The sequence below is a fragment of the Coregonus clupeaformis genome, chromosome 3 (assembly GCF_020615455.1).
Source record: "Coregonus clupeaformis isolate EN_2021a chromosome 3, ASM2061545v1, whole genome shotgun sequence".
Classification (NCBI taxonomy): Eukaryota; Metazoa; Chordata; class Actinopteri; order Salmoniformes; family Salmonidae; genus Coregonus; species Coregonus clupeaformis.
In genome coordinates this window covers 865,552-880,560 of record NC_059194.1, presented here as the reverse complement: position 1 = coordinate 880,560, position 15,009 = coordinate 865,552, and the positions used below count along the sequence as shown (strand labels likewise).

At 43.9% G+C, this 15,009-nt stretch overlaps 1 protein-coding gene across 2 annotated transcripts in view; it reads right to left on the bottom strand.

Annotated features, from left to right (window-relative positions):
- Window positions 1-15,009, bottom strand: part of LOC121538634 (arf-GAP with Rho-GAP domain, ANK repeat and PH domain-containing protein 3) — a 51,445-nt gene that overhangs the window by 23,094 nt on the left and 13,342 nt on the right. For both annotated transcript variants that reach the window (XM_041846821.2, XM_041846831.2), the window contains exons 2-6: window positions 2,161-3,317; window positions 1,999-2,036; window positions 1,650-1,732; window positions 1,290-1,351; window positions 791-1,027 (exon numbers count right to left, since the gene is read on the bottom strand). In XM_041846821.2, the coding sequence (XP_041702755.1) occupies window positions 791-1,027; window positions 1,290-1,351; window positions 1,650-1,732; window positions 1,999-2,036; window positions 2,161-3,227 (1,487 nt within the window). In that variant the 5' untranslated portion in view covers window positions 3,228-3,317. The remainder of the gene's footprint in view (window positions 1-790; window positions 1,028-1,289; window positions 1,352-1,649; window positions 1,733-1,998; window positions 2,037-2,160; window positions 3,318-15,009) is intronic.

Here is a 15,009-nt window from a genome sequence, read left to right as displayed (position 1 = left end):
GGTGAAATCCCTGAGCGGTTTCCTTCCTCTCCGGCAACTGAAGGACGCCTGTATCTTTGTAGTGACTGGGTGTATTGTATACACCATCCAAAGTGTAATTAATAACTTCACCATGCTCAAAGGTATATTCAATGTCTGCTTTTTTGTTTTGACCCATCTACCAATAGGTGCCCTTCTTTGCAAGGCATTGGAAAACCTCCCTGGTCTTTGTGGTTGAATCTGTGTTTCAAATTCACTGCTCGACTGAGGGACCTTACAGATAGTGTGGGGTACAGAGATGAGTTAGTTATTCAAAAATCATGTTAAACACTATTATGTTAAAGTCCATGCAACTTATTATGGGACTTGTTAAGCACATTTTTACTCCTGAACTTATTTAGGCTTGCCATAACAAAGGGGTTGAATACTCAAGACATTTCAGCATTTCAACTAGTAAAAATTTCAGCAAACATAATTCCACTTTGACATTATGAGGTATTGTGTGTAGGCCAGTGACACAAAATCTCAATTTAAACTATTTTAAATTCAGGCTGTAACACAACAAAATGTGGAAAAAGTGAAGGGGTGTGAATACTTTCTGAAGGCACGGTATATCAACTGTTTAGCATTTAGCAAGAAACACCAAAACAGACTGGAGAAACACAGTGGGGAAAAGGAAGAAGGAAGACATTGGAGACACACCGGTTTGAGAGGACAGAGACAGTTCCTCAGAAGGGAGGAGAAGACAGAGGGAGGAAAGGAGGACCCGGAGCAGGACCAGGACCCGGAGCAGGACCAGGACCCGGCATACCCTTGTGGTGATAGCTTATCCAGCCAGCCACAGATGATGGGAGCAGTCGGCTCAGAGAGAGAGGTGTAGCTGGCGTAGGGGGATATTGTCTGGTCCTCACCCGGCTCCGAGGGGTACAGGTTGGGGGGTAAGGAGAGGCAGCGAGGGGGTGGTGCTGCCTCTCCTACGGTGCTGTAGCCCTGGGACTCACTGTGGAGGGCCTGGGACAGACGTTTGGCCCAGGCGAGTTGAGGTGTCCTGCAGTGCAAAGATAGCCTCTGTAACTGATTGATGCATTTGTAATAACCTTGACTCCAGCCTCTTTAGGTTTCTCTAGAGTGAGAATACGGCGTCTGGTGGCAGGTTCCAACATTGGATTGAAAAGATGGAGAGAAAATAATATTTTAAAATACAGTAGACTATTTTCTCTCTGTGGCTGTAGTCAGAGTTGTGTAAGAAGATGTTATGTTTCATTGGAACGCCAGTCTCATTATCCACTCCTCTAGACACAATAATTTACCCATGATCCTCTCCCTCCTTTCTTGTCATTCTGGTCTTTCCTTCACTTTCGGTCCTTTCCACCTTTGAGAACACAACATGGAGAACACGTTCATCAATGTCAGGAGAACCAAAGTGACCACAAACCCTAAACACTATATAACTCTGATGGGTTCTTGTAACCTGATAACAGACTCAGGCTCTGTCCCAAATGACACCCTATTCCCTATATAGTGCCACTACTTTTGACTAGGGCCCATAGTGCCATTTCAGACACCATTTTATGTTTTTCCTGGAAGGCCTATGGGCTCTGGTCAAAGATAGTGCACTATATAGGGAATTGGGTGTCAATTGGAACACACTCTCAGCCTTCCACTCTCACCTCAGAGTGGTGCAGTGGTCGTCTGCTCTGGAAGACTGTTTCACAATATGGACTGATCTCCTCCTCTGGGTCCTCCATGGGGACTGTGGTGGACGAAGAAATGACATAGCATATTATAAACCTCGTTATAAGATATTATAAAAAGGTTCATACATGCTTATAACCAGTTATAAAGCATTTAAACTGGATGCTAAAGTGTAAGCGAAAAGTTAAGTTTTAGCAATGCAAAACTTTAATGACCTTGATTTAAACAGGTCAAGGGTCATTTATAGGCTTGAAGGATACATAGAGGTAAGGTCTAACTAAACCATCTGTAAGGTTACTTTCAGAAACGGATTGGTAGACTTACCTCCATGGGACGATTCAGAAGAGTTGTTACTTAAAGTGCTGCACACACATAAAACAAAAACATTAGTTACACAAAACAATACTCTCTTTTCGATGTCTAGGCCTATATTTCTCCTTTATAAAAAGGTACAGTATATGATGTTAAAGTCAGACGTTGACCTACCTATTTCTGTCAGGAGTGGTATGGATCTCTTGACGTGGTGGTGTTTGAGGAATGTTGCAGGGAATCCGTCCACTACTAGCTCCAGTACCAGGTAAAGTGCCACAGTAGATCTCATTGGAGACCATCTCCATCGGGGATCCGGGGGGGGAAGTGGTCACAGAGGGGAATCCAGTGTTGTCATAGGGGGATAAGGATGGCGGAGGTGGGGTTGTCATACACTGGTCCTGGTTTTGTTCAGTCCTTCCACCAGATGATGGCGGAGTGGGTGTAGGACCCCTAAACATGGCTGGAGGGATACCTCGGTTCAGCCGCGGGGGAACAGGGGGCAGGGGACCTCCAGAGTCTGAGGAGTTACTCAGCCTCCTCTCTCTCAGGCTTAGGCTGTGTCTCAGGGCAGGGGTAGGGGTAGGACCCACCGCCACTGTGTCATTGTTATATTCTCCTGAAGACAAACTTTCCAATATGGTGAAGCAGAGAGATTCCTGCGATGGTTTCCTGGTTAGGGTAAGAACCTGGGGATCTGTTGGTGTTGGTGGTGGTGGTGTGGGACAGGAGAGGGACCGGACGGGTTCTGTTTTGTGTCTGTAGAACACCGTTCTAGGTTTTGGAACCGGTTTTATGACAACATTCCCATTGTACTGCCGCTCTGACCCAGAGTTCATCATCATGGATGGAATGTTTGGAACGGAACTATTCCGGAACGCTTCAAACGGAATGGCCCCGGTTCCGCCCCCTTGGTCAGACTTCGGCCCTCCTGATTGGATGGGTGTGGAATTAATGTCAGACTCAGACTGACAACGGTCCAATAAGGGCTCCAAGGGTCTCGATATCGACTGATTCTGATTGGTGGCCCTCTGAATGTGCTGGACCAGCCTCAGTATTCTCTTCCTGTGCCCGGTGGCAGTTATGCCCAGCTGGATAAGAGCTCCATTGTCTAGGTGGCTGAGGTCCCTGGCCAAGAGGAAGCCTGACTGGCGGAAGGTCTTCAGGTATCGCTCCAGGTGGATCGCAGCCAACAGGGTCTCAACGTCCGTGTTTCCATCTATTGTTGCCATAACAACATACATACATGGGCTTGGAGGGGGCCTTCAGCTGCTGTGGGCAAGACAACGGCCATCACGTACCTACACAGGGAGACACAAGAGACTCCTCTCCATCTGAAATGAAAAAACAAATATTAAGAACGAGATAATAATATAATTGGTTCATGTTGAGTTAGTGTTTCATCTGGTCAATTGGTCTGATAAAATAACTAAATTCACTACATTGCCTTACTATAATTCAAATCAAAGTTTATTCATCACGTGCACAGGATACAGCGTGTGTAAACGGTACAGTGAAATGCTCACAGAGTAACACTAAGTAACACTGTAAACATGTCCTAAACATGTAAACATTACAAAACACTAATTAATTATTTCAACTGAACTGCTATTGATACCATGTTAACTTCCAGCAGTGTGTGTATATGAGTGTAGGTGGCTATCTTGATCAATGTTGAGCTCATTAGTCAGCCTGGTCATTGTGACCACATGGTTTACAGAACCCAACCCAACCCACACTAAATGGCTGGCTGGGAGGGGCTCATAAAAACACCTTTCATGAAACAGAGCTGTTTCTAATGGACTGAAATGGACTGAAATGGCATCACCATGACCTTTCCACAGCAGGTCACCAGCCATCTTCCAGCCAGACCTTTAAAAATCACAGATGTGGAACAAAGACTGATGTCATTGAACACACAAAAGACACGTGATTGTTCAGACAGGGAAGGAAGCAGGGGGATATGGCACCAGCAGACCAGTGAGAAGAGAGATGACTAGACAGCACACAGAGACGCATGAGAAAAATCAAATAAAGGTAACAAAATGTGAAAAAAACTGCAATTATTTGATTGAATTCTGAATTTCATTGAAGGTGTGTACCGTTTAGTTGACGACAAGACACCATTTCAAGTTTGTTCTTATTCAACATGAATTCCATAATAATGCAATAATAGGTTATGAATGTAATGGAGGAACAGCAGCAGAGAGAGAGATTGTGTCCAGGGATACAACAGCCTGCAGCTAGGGAGGGGTATGTCAAGGTTGGGGGAACGGCGCTTTGAAAGCCTCGGTAGAAACACTTCCTGAAAAAGCTTGGAATGCGTTAAGTTTTAAATGGCTACTTTTCCATGGCTGGTGTATGTATGTATGTATGTATGTATGTATGTATGTATGTATGTATGTATGTGTGTGTGTATGTATGTATGTATGTATGTATGTATGTATGTATGTGTGTATGTGTGTATGTGTGTATGTGTGTGTGTGTGTGTGTGTGTGTGTGTGTGTGTGTGTGTGTATGTGCGTTAGACCCGGGTTCAAAAACTATTTGAAATCATTCAAAATCCCTTGAGTGTTTGCTCTAGCCTGCCTGGAGTGCCAGTTGGGTAGTGTTTGCAGTTATGGGACTATTCTATTGGTTTATTAAGCTCAACATGCTCAATCAAGCACAGATAAATTATTTCAAATGATTTAAAATAGTATTTGAACCCAGGTTTGGAGTGCGTGTCCCTGTGGGTGACAGCTTGAGAACCCAGTCAGAACTAAAGAGAATTTCAATGCTGACTGGGGCAGTTTGCCAGCCTCGTGAGGGGGAGGCACACAACACAACACATCACATACAGTTGAAGTCTGAAGTTTACATACACCTTAGCCAAATACAATTAAACTCAGTTTTTTTTTTATTCCCTGTCTTAGGTCAGTTAGGATCACCACTTTATTTTAAGAATGTGAAATGTCAGAATAATAGTAGAGAGAATGATTTATTTCAGCTTTTATTTCTTTCATCACATTCCCAGTGGGTCAGAAGTTTACATACACTCAATTAGTATTTGGTAGCATTGCCTTTAAATTGTTTAACTTGGGTCAAACGCATCGGGTAGCCTTCCACAAGCTTCCCACAATAAGTTGGGTGAATTTTGGCCCATTCCTCCTGACAGAGCTGGTGTAACTGAGTCAGGTTTGCAGGCCTCCTTGCTCGCACACACTTTTTCAGTTCTGCCCACACATTTTCTATAGGCTTGAGGTCAGGGCTTTGTGATGGCCACTCCAATACCTTGACTTTGTTGTCCTTAAGCCATTTTGACACAACTTTGGAAGTATGCTTGGTGTCATTGTCCATTTGGAAGACCCATTTGCGACCAAGCTTTAAACATCCTGACTGATGTCTTGAGATGTTGCTTTAATATATCCACATAATTTTCCTTCCTCATGATGCCATCTATTTTGTGAAGTGCACCAGACCCTCCTGCAGCAAAGCACCTCCAAAGCATGATGCTGCCACCCCCGTGCTTCACGGTTGGGATGGTGTTCTTCGGCTTGCAAGCAACCCCCTTTTTCCTCCAAACATAACAATGGTCATTATGGCCAAACAGTTCTATTTTTGTTTAATCAGACCAGAGGACATTTCTCCAAAAAGTACGATCTTTGCAGTTGCAAACCGTAGTCTGGCATTTTTATGGCGGTTTTGGAGCAGTGGCTTCTTCCTTGCCGAGTGGCCTTTCAGGTTATGTCGATATAGGACTCGTTTTACTGTGGATATAGATACTTTTGTACCCGTTTCCTCCAGCATCTTCACAAGGTCCTTTGCTGTTGTTCTGGGATTGATTTGCACTTTACGCACCCAAGTACGTTCATCTCTAGGAGACAGAACGCGTCTCCATCCTGAGCGGTATGACGGCTGCGTGGTCCCATGGTGTTTATACTTGCGTACTATTGTTTGTACAGATGAACGTGGTACCTTCAGGCGTTTGGAATGAACCAGACTTGTGGAGGACTACAATTTGTTTTCTGAGGTCTTGGCTGATTTCTTTGGATTTTTCCATGATGTCAAGCAAAGAGGCACTGAGTTTGAAGGTAGGCCTTGAAATACATCCACAGGTACACCTCCAATTGACTCAAATTATGTCAATTAGCCTATCAGAAGCTTCTAAAGCCATGACATCATTTTCTGGAATTTTCCAAGCTGTTTAAAGACACAGTCAACTTAGTGTACGTAAACTTCTGACCCACTGGAATTGTGATACAGTGAATTATAAGTGAAATAATCTCTCTGTAAACAATTGTTGGGAAAATTACTTCTGTCATGCACAAAGTAGATGTCCTAACCGACTAACCGAAACGAGTTTTAATGACTCCAACCTAAGTGTATGTTCTAATAGAGTTTAGGGTAGAACATAGTATTTTATGAGGCCTTGGACAGATTAAGACAGATTCTTATTAAATTAGTTGTGGGCACCAGATCAGAATGTAAAGTCTTACAACAGAGCCACAGATGGCTGTAGGAACTCTTTGAACTAAAGTCTAGTTCTACTTTGACAAGTAGAGTACAGTCCGATGGCAGCTATCCTCGTATCCTTTACACGCTACTGAGCCAAGCCGTGCCAAGCCGAGCTGTACTGGGCTGGCCTTGTTATGCATCCAGTCAGATTTGAGTCGGCACAATAGTGTGAAAAGGGTGGTCTCTAACCCTTGAACAGTAAGGAAGGAGAACTAGTCCTCAGCCTGTAGGAAGGCAGCAGGCAGCAGGGGAATGGGAGGCAAGCTGCTGAAAGGGGTCTATGAGTCACATCCTCCTCTTCCTCTGTCTCCACTCTGTAGGTTAACCTCCAGCCCACTGATACACACAGAGAAAAACAGTGCTCCGGTTCGTTGCTGAGAGCAGACCTGGTTTCAAATACTATTTGAAATCTTTTAAATACTTTTGAGTATTTTCTTTAGCTTGCTTCGAGAACCAGATGGACAGAGTTGACAGTTTTGGGACTGTTCTATTTGTCCATTTAGCCAGTCAATCTCAATCAAGCACAGATGAAGTATTTGAAAGATTTCAAATAGTATTTGAACCCAGGTCTGGTGCTGAGAGCAGAGAGGCAGGAAGCCTATGAAGCGGAGCGATAAAGTGTGAGCTGAAGAAGGCTGGGGGAGGCTGCAGGATAGGATGGGAGGGAGGGAGGGAAATGGGTGAGAGGATATTGTCCCTCCCATCCCACTTCCCACTGCAGAAGGCATTGTGATGAATACCTGGCTGCAATGCAACTGCAACAATAGCGGCTGTTATAGAACTGAATTAGCAACCTGACAGCATTATTAACCTAGATGTATCTATCAATTTGACCAGATTACAAGGATGCAGATGAACTACTTTCCCACATTATACTACCAATAAAGAAGATGTGTAACACCCAGACCACAACTTCTGCTTTGGTTGCTGAATGCAAGTCATAATAGAGGAAGAGATGTTGTTCTTCAGAGATGAGCAGCGAAGTGAGCAAATTATTGTGTGTGTACAGTATGGTCAATGGTGTTCTCCTCCCTCTACACAAGGCCAAAGGAGTTCTCCTCCTTCTACACAAGGCCAATGGAGTTCTCCTCCTTCTACACAAGGCCAAAGGAGTTCTCCTCCCTCTACACAAGGCCAAAGGAGTTCTCCTCCCTCTACACAAGGCCAAAGGAGTTCTCCTCCCTCTACACAAGGCCAATGGAGTTCTCCTCCCTCTACACAAGGCCAATGGAGTTCTCCTCCCTCTACACAAGGCCAATGGAGTTCTCCTCCCTCTACACAAGGCCAATGGTGTTCTCCTCCCTCTACACAAGGCCAATGGTGTTCTCCTCCTTCTACACAAGGCCAATGGAGTTCTCCTCCCTCTACACAAGGCCAATGGTGTTCTCCTCCCTCTACACAAGGCCAATGGTGTTCTCCTCCTTCTACACAAGGCCAATGGAGTTCTCCTCCCTCTACACAAGGCCAATTAGGGATTTTCAGGGGGAAATACATCCTACAGCACACTACAAAGGTTTTGTCTTGTCTTCCTCAGTGTTTGTGTGACTACCTACCAGTGTTGGGGAAGCTACGGTGAAAATAATTAACCAAGCTACCAATTACTTCACACTGGAAGAAGTTAAGCTACCCTTAAGAAAAATATAGTTTACTACTTTAAGTTACTTTGAAAAAGTAGTTCACTACATCCAAACTACTAAGAGAAAAATTATCATATCTAAAATGTCATAATACAAATTGCAAGAACAGATCATTCTGGAGTAAGATGTTAACAGAGCGTAATTTATCCTATTAAACACAAAAACTAATGTTTCAAGTGAGAATTAGGCAGGTCTGATGCTGATATTTTCTGATATAAACTCAGCAAAAAAATAAACGTCCTCTCACTGTCAACTGCGTTTATTTTCAGCAAACTTAACAAATATTTGTATGAACATAACAAGATTCAACAACTGGAGACATAAACTAAACAAGTTCCACTGTGACTAACATAAATTGAATAATGTGTCCCTGAACGAAGTAACAGTCAGTATCTGGTGTGGCCACCAGCTGCATTAAGTACTGCAGTGCATCTCCTCCTCATGGACTGCACCATATTTGCCAGTTCTTGCTGTGAGATGTTACCCCACTCTTCCTCCAAGGCACCTGCAAGTTCCCGGACATTTCTGGGGGGAATGGCCCTGGCCCTCACCCTCCGATCCAACAGGTCCCAGACGTGCTCAATGGGATTGAGATCCTGGCTCTTCGCTGGCCATGGCAGAACACTGACATTCCTGTCTTGCAGGAAATCACGCACAGAACGAGCAGTTTGGCTGGTGGCATTGTCATGCTGGAGGATCATGTCAGGATGAGCCTGCAGGAAGGGTACTACATGAGGGAGGAGGATGTCTTCCCTGTAACGCACAGCGTTGAGATTGCCAGCAATGAGAACAAGCTCAGTCCAATGATGCTGTGACACACCGCCCTAGACCATGACGGACGCTCATTCCTTTGACGATAAACGCGAATCCGACCATCACCCCTGGTAAGACAAAACCGCGAATCGTCAGTGAAGAGCACTTTTTGCCAGTCTTGTCTGGTCCAGCGACGGTGGGTTTGTGCCCATAGGCGACGTTGTTGCAGGTGATGTCTTGTGAGGACCTGCCTTACAACAGGCCTACAAGCCCTCAGTCCAGCCTCTCTCAGCCTATTGCGGACAGTCTGAGCACAGGAGGGATTGTGCATTCCTGGTGTAACTCGGGCAGTTGTTGTTGCCATCCTGTACCTGTCCCGCAGGTGTGATGTTTGGATGTACCGATCCTGTGCAGGTGTTGTTACACGTGGTCTGCCACTGCGAGGACGATCAGCTGTCCGTCCCGTCTCCCTGTAGCGCTGTCTTAGGCATCTCACAGTACGGACATTGCAATTTATTGCCCTGGCCACATCTGCAGTCCTCATGCCTCCTTGCAGCATGCCTAAGGCACGTTCACGCAGACGAGCAGGGACCCTGGGCATCTTTAATTTGGTGTTTTTCAGAGTCAGTAGAAAGGCCTCTTTAGTGTTCTAAGTTTTCATAACTGTGACCTTAATTGCCTACCGTCTATAAGCTGTTAGTGTCTTAACGACTGTTCCACAGGTGCATGTTCATTAATTGTTTATGGTTCAATGAACAAGCATGGGAAACAGTGTTTAAACCCTTTACAATGAAGATCTGTGAAGTTATTTGGATTTTTACGAATTATCTTTGAAAGACAGGGTCCTGAAAAAGAGACGTTTCTTTTTTTGCTGAGTTTATTTTCACCCATATATTTTCTTTTTGCTAAAAGTGTAGTGTGTAGTTCTAGTAGTTAGCTACACCGCTACATGGGAAAAAAGTAATTAACTACTGAAAACACTACCTATATTAGAATTTTGTTTAACTACCACCAAGCTACTGCACATTTGTCTTAATTACTAGTTGAACTGCATATAGTTCACTACTCCAACACTGCTTCCAAGTCCCCTCCATGCAAGGCCAAAGGGGTGACGGCCGGGGGAAGGTTGTAGAATTAGATGAAGCCACTCAGAGGTAAATGGACATTCTCAGACCGGCCTACTTCAGCAGGAGAGGAGAGATGGAGAGGGCTGCTGATCACTGAGATTAACAGAGAAGGAGAGATCTGAGGTGATCACTGAGATTAACAGAGAAGGTGAGATCTGAGGTGATCACTGAGATTAACAGAGAAGGTGAGATCTGAAGTGATCACTGAGATTAACAGAGAAGGAGAGATCTGAAGTGATCACTGAGGTTAACAGAGAAGGAGAGATCTGAGGTGATCACTGAGATTAACAGAGAAGGAGAGATCTGAGGTGATCACTGAGATTAACAGAGAAGGAGAGATCTGAAGTGATCACTGAGATTAACAGAGAAGGAGAGATCTGAAGTGATCACTGAGATTAACAGAGAAGGAGAGATCTGAGGTGATCACTGAGATTAACAGAGAAGGAGAGATCTGAAGTGATCACTGAGATTAACAGAGGAGAGATCTGAAGTGATCACTGAGATTATGAAGGATCACCATGAGCAGTGACTCCAAACGCCTGATTCAGTATAACATCTCCCAACCCAGTTTGGGACAGCAGATCACTAGATACAGTATCTTTCATAGTCAACTCCTGACAAGACATAGGGAGATTTTTACAGTGACTAGTCAGTTTTAAATAACGTGACTGTAGGTCCTGTATTCTGTAGGTCCTTTTTCGACCTGCAACAAACAAACAAATCAGGTCTTTGCTTTCTCTCTCTCCTCTTCTCCCCTGTCCACATAGTCTTGATCTCTCTCTTCTTCTCCCCTGTCCACATAGTCTTTCTCTCTCTCTCCTATTCTCCCCTGTCCACATAGTCTTTATCTCCCTCTTCTTCTCCCCTGTCCACAGTCTTTATCTCTTTCTTCTTCTCCCCTGTCCACAGTCTTTATCTCTCTCTCTTCTTCTCCCCTGTCCATAGTCTTTATCTCGCTCTTCTTCTCCCCTGTCCATAGTCTTTATCTCGCTCTTCTTCTCCCCTGTCCATAGTCTTTATCTCTCTCCTCTTCTCCCCTGTCCACCTGGGCTAGAGATCTGGGCTCTGTCAGAGCTACAGAAAACACAGGATACAGATGTCCCTCATACACTGGAGGAAAACAGAGACCCCACACCAGCCTCTCCCTCCTATAACCTCGTCTCCCACCCACCTCCTCCTCCTCTCCCTCCCTCCTCTCCCACCCACCTCCTCCTCCTCCCTCCCTCCCTCTCTCCCCCCCCACCACTCCTCTCCCACCCTCCTCTCACTCCTCTCTAGGAGAGGTGGTATGATGACAGTAAACTGAAGACGGTGGAGTTTTGTGGGCTAGGAGAGGTGGTAGGATGACAGTAAACTGTGACAGCTGAATTGTTTTCAGTTCCCATAACATCAGTTTATCATGCTACTGAAAGAGGAAGGGGGGAGGGAGGGACAAAATGGCCTCCCCTGATTTCACATGATCTTCATAAAAAAAATTATGTCATTCAAAACTAACATAATCATTGTTTTGTTTTTTGGTGAACCATCTCACAGAGTGGGACTTTAAAATATATTGCAAACTCTCAGTGCATTATGCAATGAATCAGCTTGTCATTTTACACACAGTGACAGACAGTTTGCATCATTCACAAAAATGGAAAATGTCCTTCCCTCTCATTGTTACAGACCTCACAACACGTCTCACACAAGACAACATGCAGCTACAAAAACAGTTTTTTTTCCTTCCAATCCCCCACGTTTTTTTATTTCTCGCAAAAACAGTCTTAGTGAAACCTTTCTGCATGAAGTGGTCATGACCATAACCTCTTCCCTGTTTACACTAGTGTCATGTGGTTACTTTTAGACAACTAATATTCTATTGCAAGTCGTCCTGTTCAGGACTCTGTTTACAGTACAGAGTCAATCGTTTCTCAGAGCTTGGTGGTGTCTCTCTGTCTGACATTAGCTCTTACAAATGTTATTGCTTTACATAAAAGCATCTGAACAAATTAACATCTTGACTGAGACTTACTGGGTTCATTTGTTCTTAATTGCAACTAAGCCATGTTAACAACTAGGCACCATGAGTTCTGACCACAAATCCAGTCCCTGGCAACACTTACATTACAGAGAGATTGGCATAACTCTTTTTTTTTTTTATGGACTTCAATTCATTATGTTACCACTAAGTAAATGCTTTGCAAAATCAAGCATGTCTCAGTGCAGTTGGGGTGAGGAGGCAAAATAACAGTGACTGAGAAGGATGTAACATTCACTGGTATGTTCTAGCAGTCTGAATGTAAAGAACAACATCACTACTGCCACCCTTAACAGTCTGCCGTTAGGCTATCACCCTAGTCAAATAGGAAGTTACATGGAAAGGGACTCAACAACATTGTGAAAGAAAGATGCAATATGCCTCCAAGTCAGGGGTTCACAAACTCTTTTGGCCCACATCCCCATTTTGACATCTGAAAATTCTCACGACCCCAAACATGTGAAAACAATTATGTACTTTTATATTTGGGGCTATGGCAGTCAATTGAAAACATTCGAACAGTATTTCTGGATTGTCTTCAACTCAACATCACATACTTTTAATGTGGGGCTATGACAGTCAATTGCAAATTAGTCTGAGATAATGTATTTTATCTCACCACCACTAATGAGGTGGGTGTGCTTGATGCATGTCGCTTCGGAGCTTCTCAAAGTCAGGGTGCGTGGTCGACAGTGCGCATCTCATCTCTGCTGTCACATCCAACCTGGATCGATATTTGGTTTTAATGCAGACGAGAGCACTGAACCCAGCTTCACACAGATATGAGCTGGCGAAGGGTATCATGAGTTTTATGGTGCTTTCAAGACAACTGGGAACTCTAAAAAGTACGAGATCAATCATGATGTCAGTGATCTTTAGGTCTAGAAAGTCAGAGCTCTAGAAAGAGGCCAGCGTTCCTGAGTTGGAATTCCGAGTTGGATGACCGTTTTTTTCCCAGTGGTCTTGAACGCAGAATTAATGCTCAGAGCAGGGGTGTCAAACTCATTTTAGCTCAGGGGCCACATGGAGGAAAATCTATTCCCAAGTGGGCCGGACCGGAAAAATCATGGTATATATAACTTAAAAACAACAACTTCAGATTGTTTTTGTTTTAATACGATCAACATACAACATAAAGCTGGAGCCTGAGGACAGTGTGTCCAAAATAGTACAAGCACAACATCACTATTAATCATAAAACACGTCAAGTTTATTTGAAAATTCTAAAGAAAAAGAACACACAATGCCTCAGTGATTAACAGAACTGTTTCACAGATCACAGAACTATATCAGGGTGTCATTTCTCAGGCAGAAATGTAGATAAAAATAATGAAATCCTGTTCCCCAAACAAGTGCAAGAACCACAGAGTCAAGAATAGGTTAAATATACAAATAAAATAAAATCAATTAAAAACAATAGCACATCAACATAAAAACATATAAACATAAAGCTGGAGCCTGAGGACAGTGTCCAAAAGCACAACATCACTATTAATCATAAAACACCTCAAGTTATTTGAAAGTTCTGAGGACAAAGAACACACAAACACACAATGCCTCAGTGATTCACAGAAGTATATCACAGATCACAGAACTATATCAGGGTGTCATTTCTCAGGCAGAAATGTAGATAAAAATAATGAAATCCTGTTCCCCAAACAAGTGCAAGAACCACAGAGTCAAGAATAGGTTAAATATACAAATAAAATAAAAACAATTAAAAACAATAGCACATCAACATAAAAACATATAAACATAAATCTGAAAGCGTTGCTCAAACTCCCGTAACAGTCCCGTTATTTTATCTTTGAACCGCTTCATGTCTGCCACATGTTGGGTCGCGCACACATTTTTCAGACAGGGGAAGTGAGCTGCATCACCACCGGCAAGTTGCGTCTCCCACAATGACAGCTTCAACTTGAAAGAACGTATGCTGTCATAATACTGCGTGACAACTTTGTTGCGCCCTTGCAGCTGTTTGTTCAAGTTATTCAGGTGCTCTGTAACATCCACCATAAATGCAAGGTCCGGCATCCATTCTGCAGAATGAAATTCTAACACTGGTTTGCCCTTTTCTTCCATGAACTGTTCAATTTCTTCTCGTAAATCAAAGAAACGCCTCAGCACAGCACCTCGGCTTAACCATCTTACCTCAGTGTGGTATGGCAGGTCATAGATGTGGTCTTTCTCTCTGAGAAGGCTGTCAAACTGACGGTGATTCAGGCTTCTGGATCGGATGAAATTAACAGTTTGGATGACCACCTTCATGACGTTATCCATCTTTAATGACTTGCAACACAAAGCCTCCTGGTGCAAAATACAGTGAAAAGTCAAAAAATCACGTCCTCCATTTGCAGATTGCACTTTCTCTCTGAACTTTGTCACAACGCCTGCTTTTTTCCCGATCATTGAGGGCGCACCATCTGTAGCCAGGCTGACAGCGCGGGACCAGTCCACTCCGACCCTGTCCAGCGCGCCGACGAGTGCGGTAAAAATATCAGCTGCTGTCGTTGTATCTGTCATCGGCACCAACTCCACTAACTCCTCAGTGACGGTCAATGTGTCATCAACTCCGCGGATGAAAAAGTGGCCAGTTGTGCAACATCTGTAATGTCCGTGCTTTCATCATTTGCAACCGAAAACGCAATAAATGACTTTACTTTTTGCTTCAACTGGCTGTCCAAATCCACTGAAAGATCGGAAATCCTGTCTGCAACTGTGTTTCTTGTCAGGCTGATATTTGCAAAAGCCTGCCGCTTTTCAGGGCACACAATCTCCGCTGCCTTCATCATGCATGTTTTTACAAATTCACCCTCACTAAATGGTTTTGAAGCCACTGTGATTTCATTAGCAATGAGGTAGCTAGCTTTCACTGCAGCGTCACTGATGTCTCGGCTGTGAGTAAACACAGACTGCTGTTTCTTCAGACCCGCCAACAGTTCATTCACCTTCTCTCTTCTCCGCTGTCCTTGAAAGTTGTCATATTTGTCGGCAT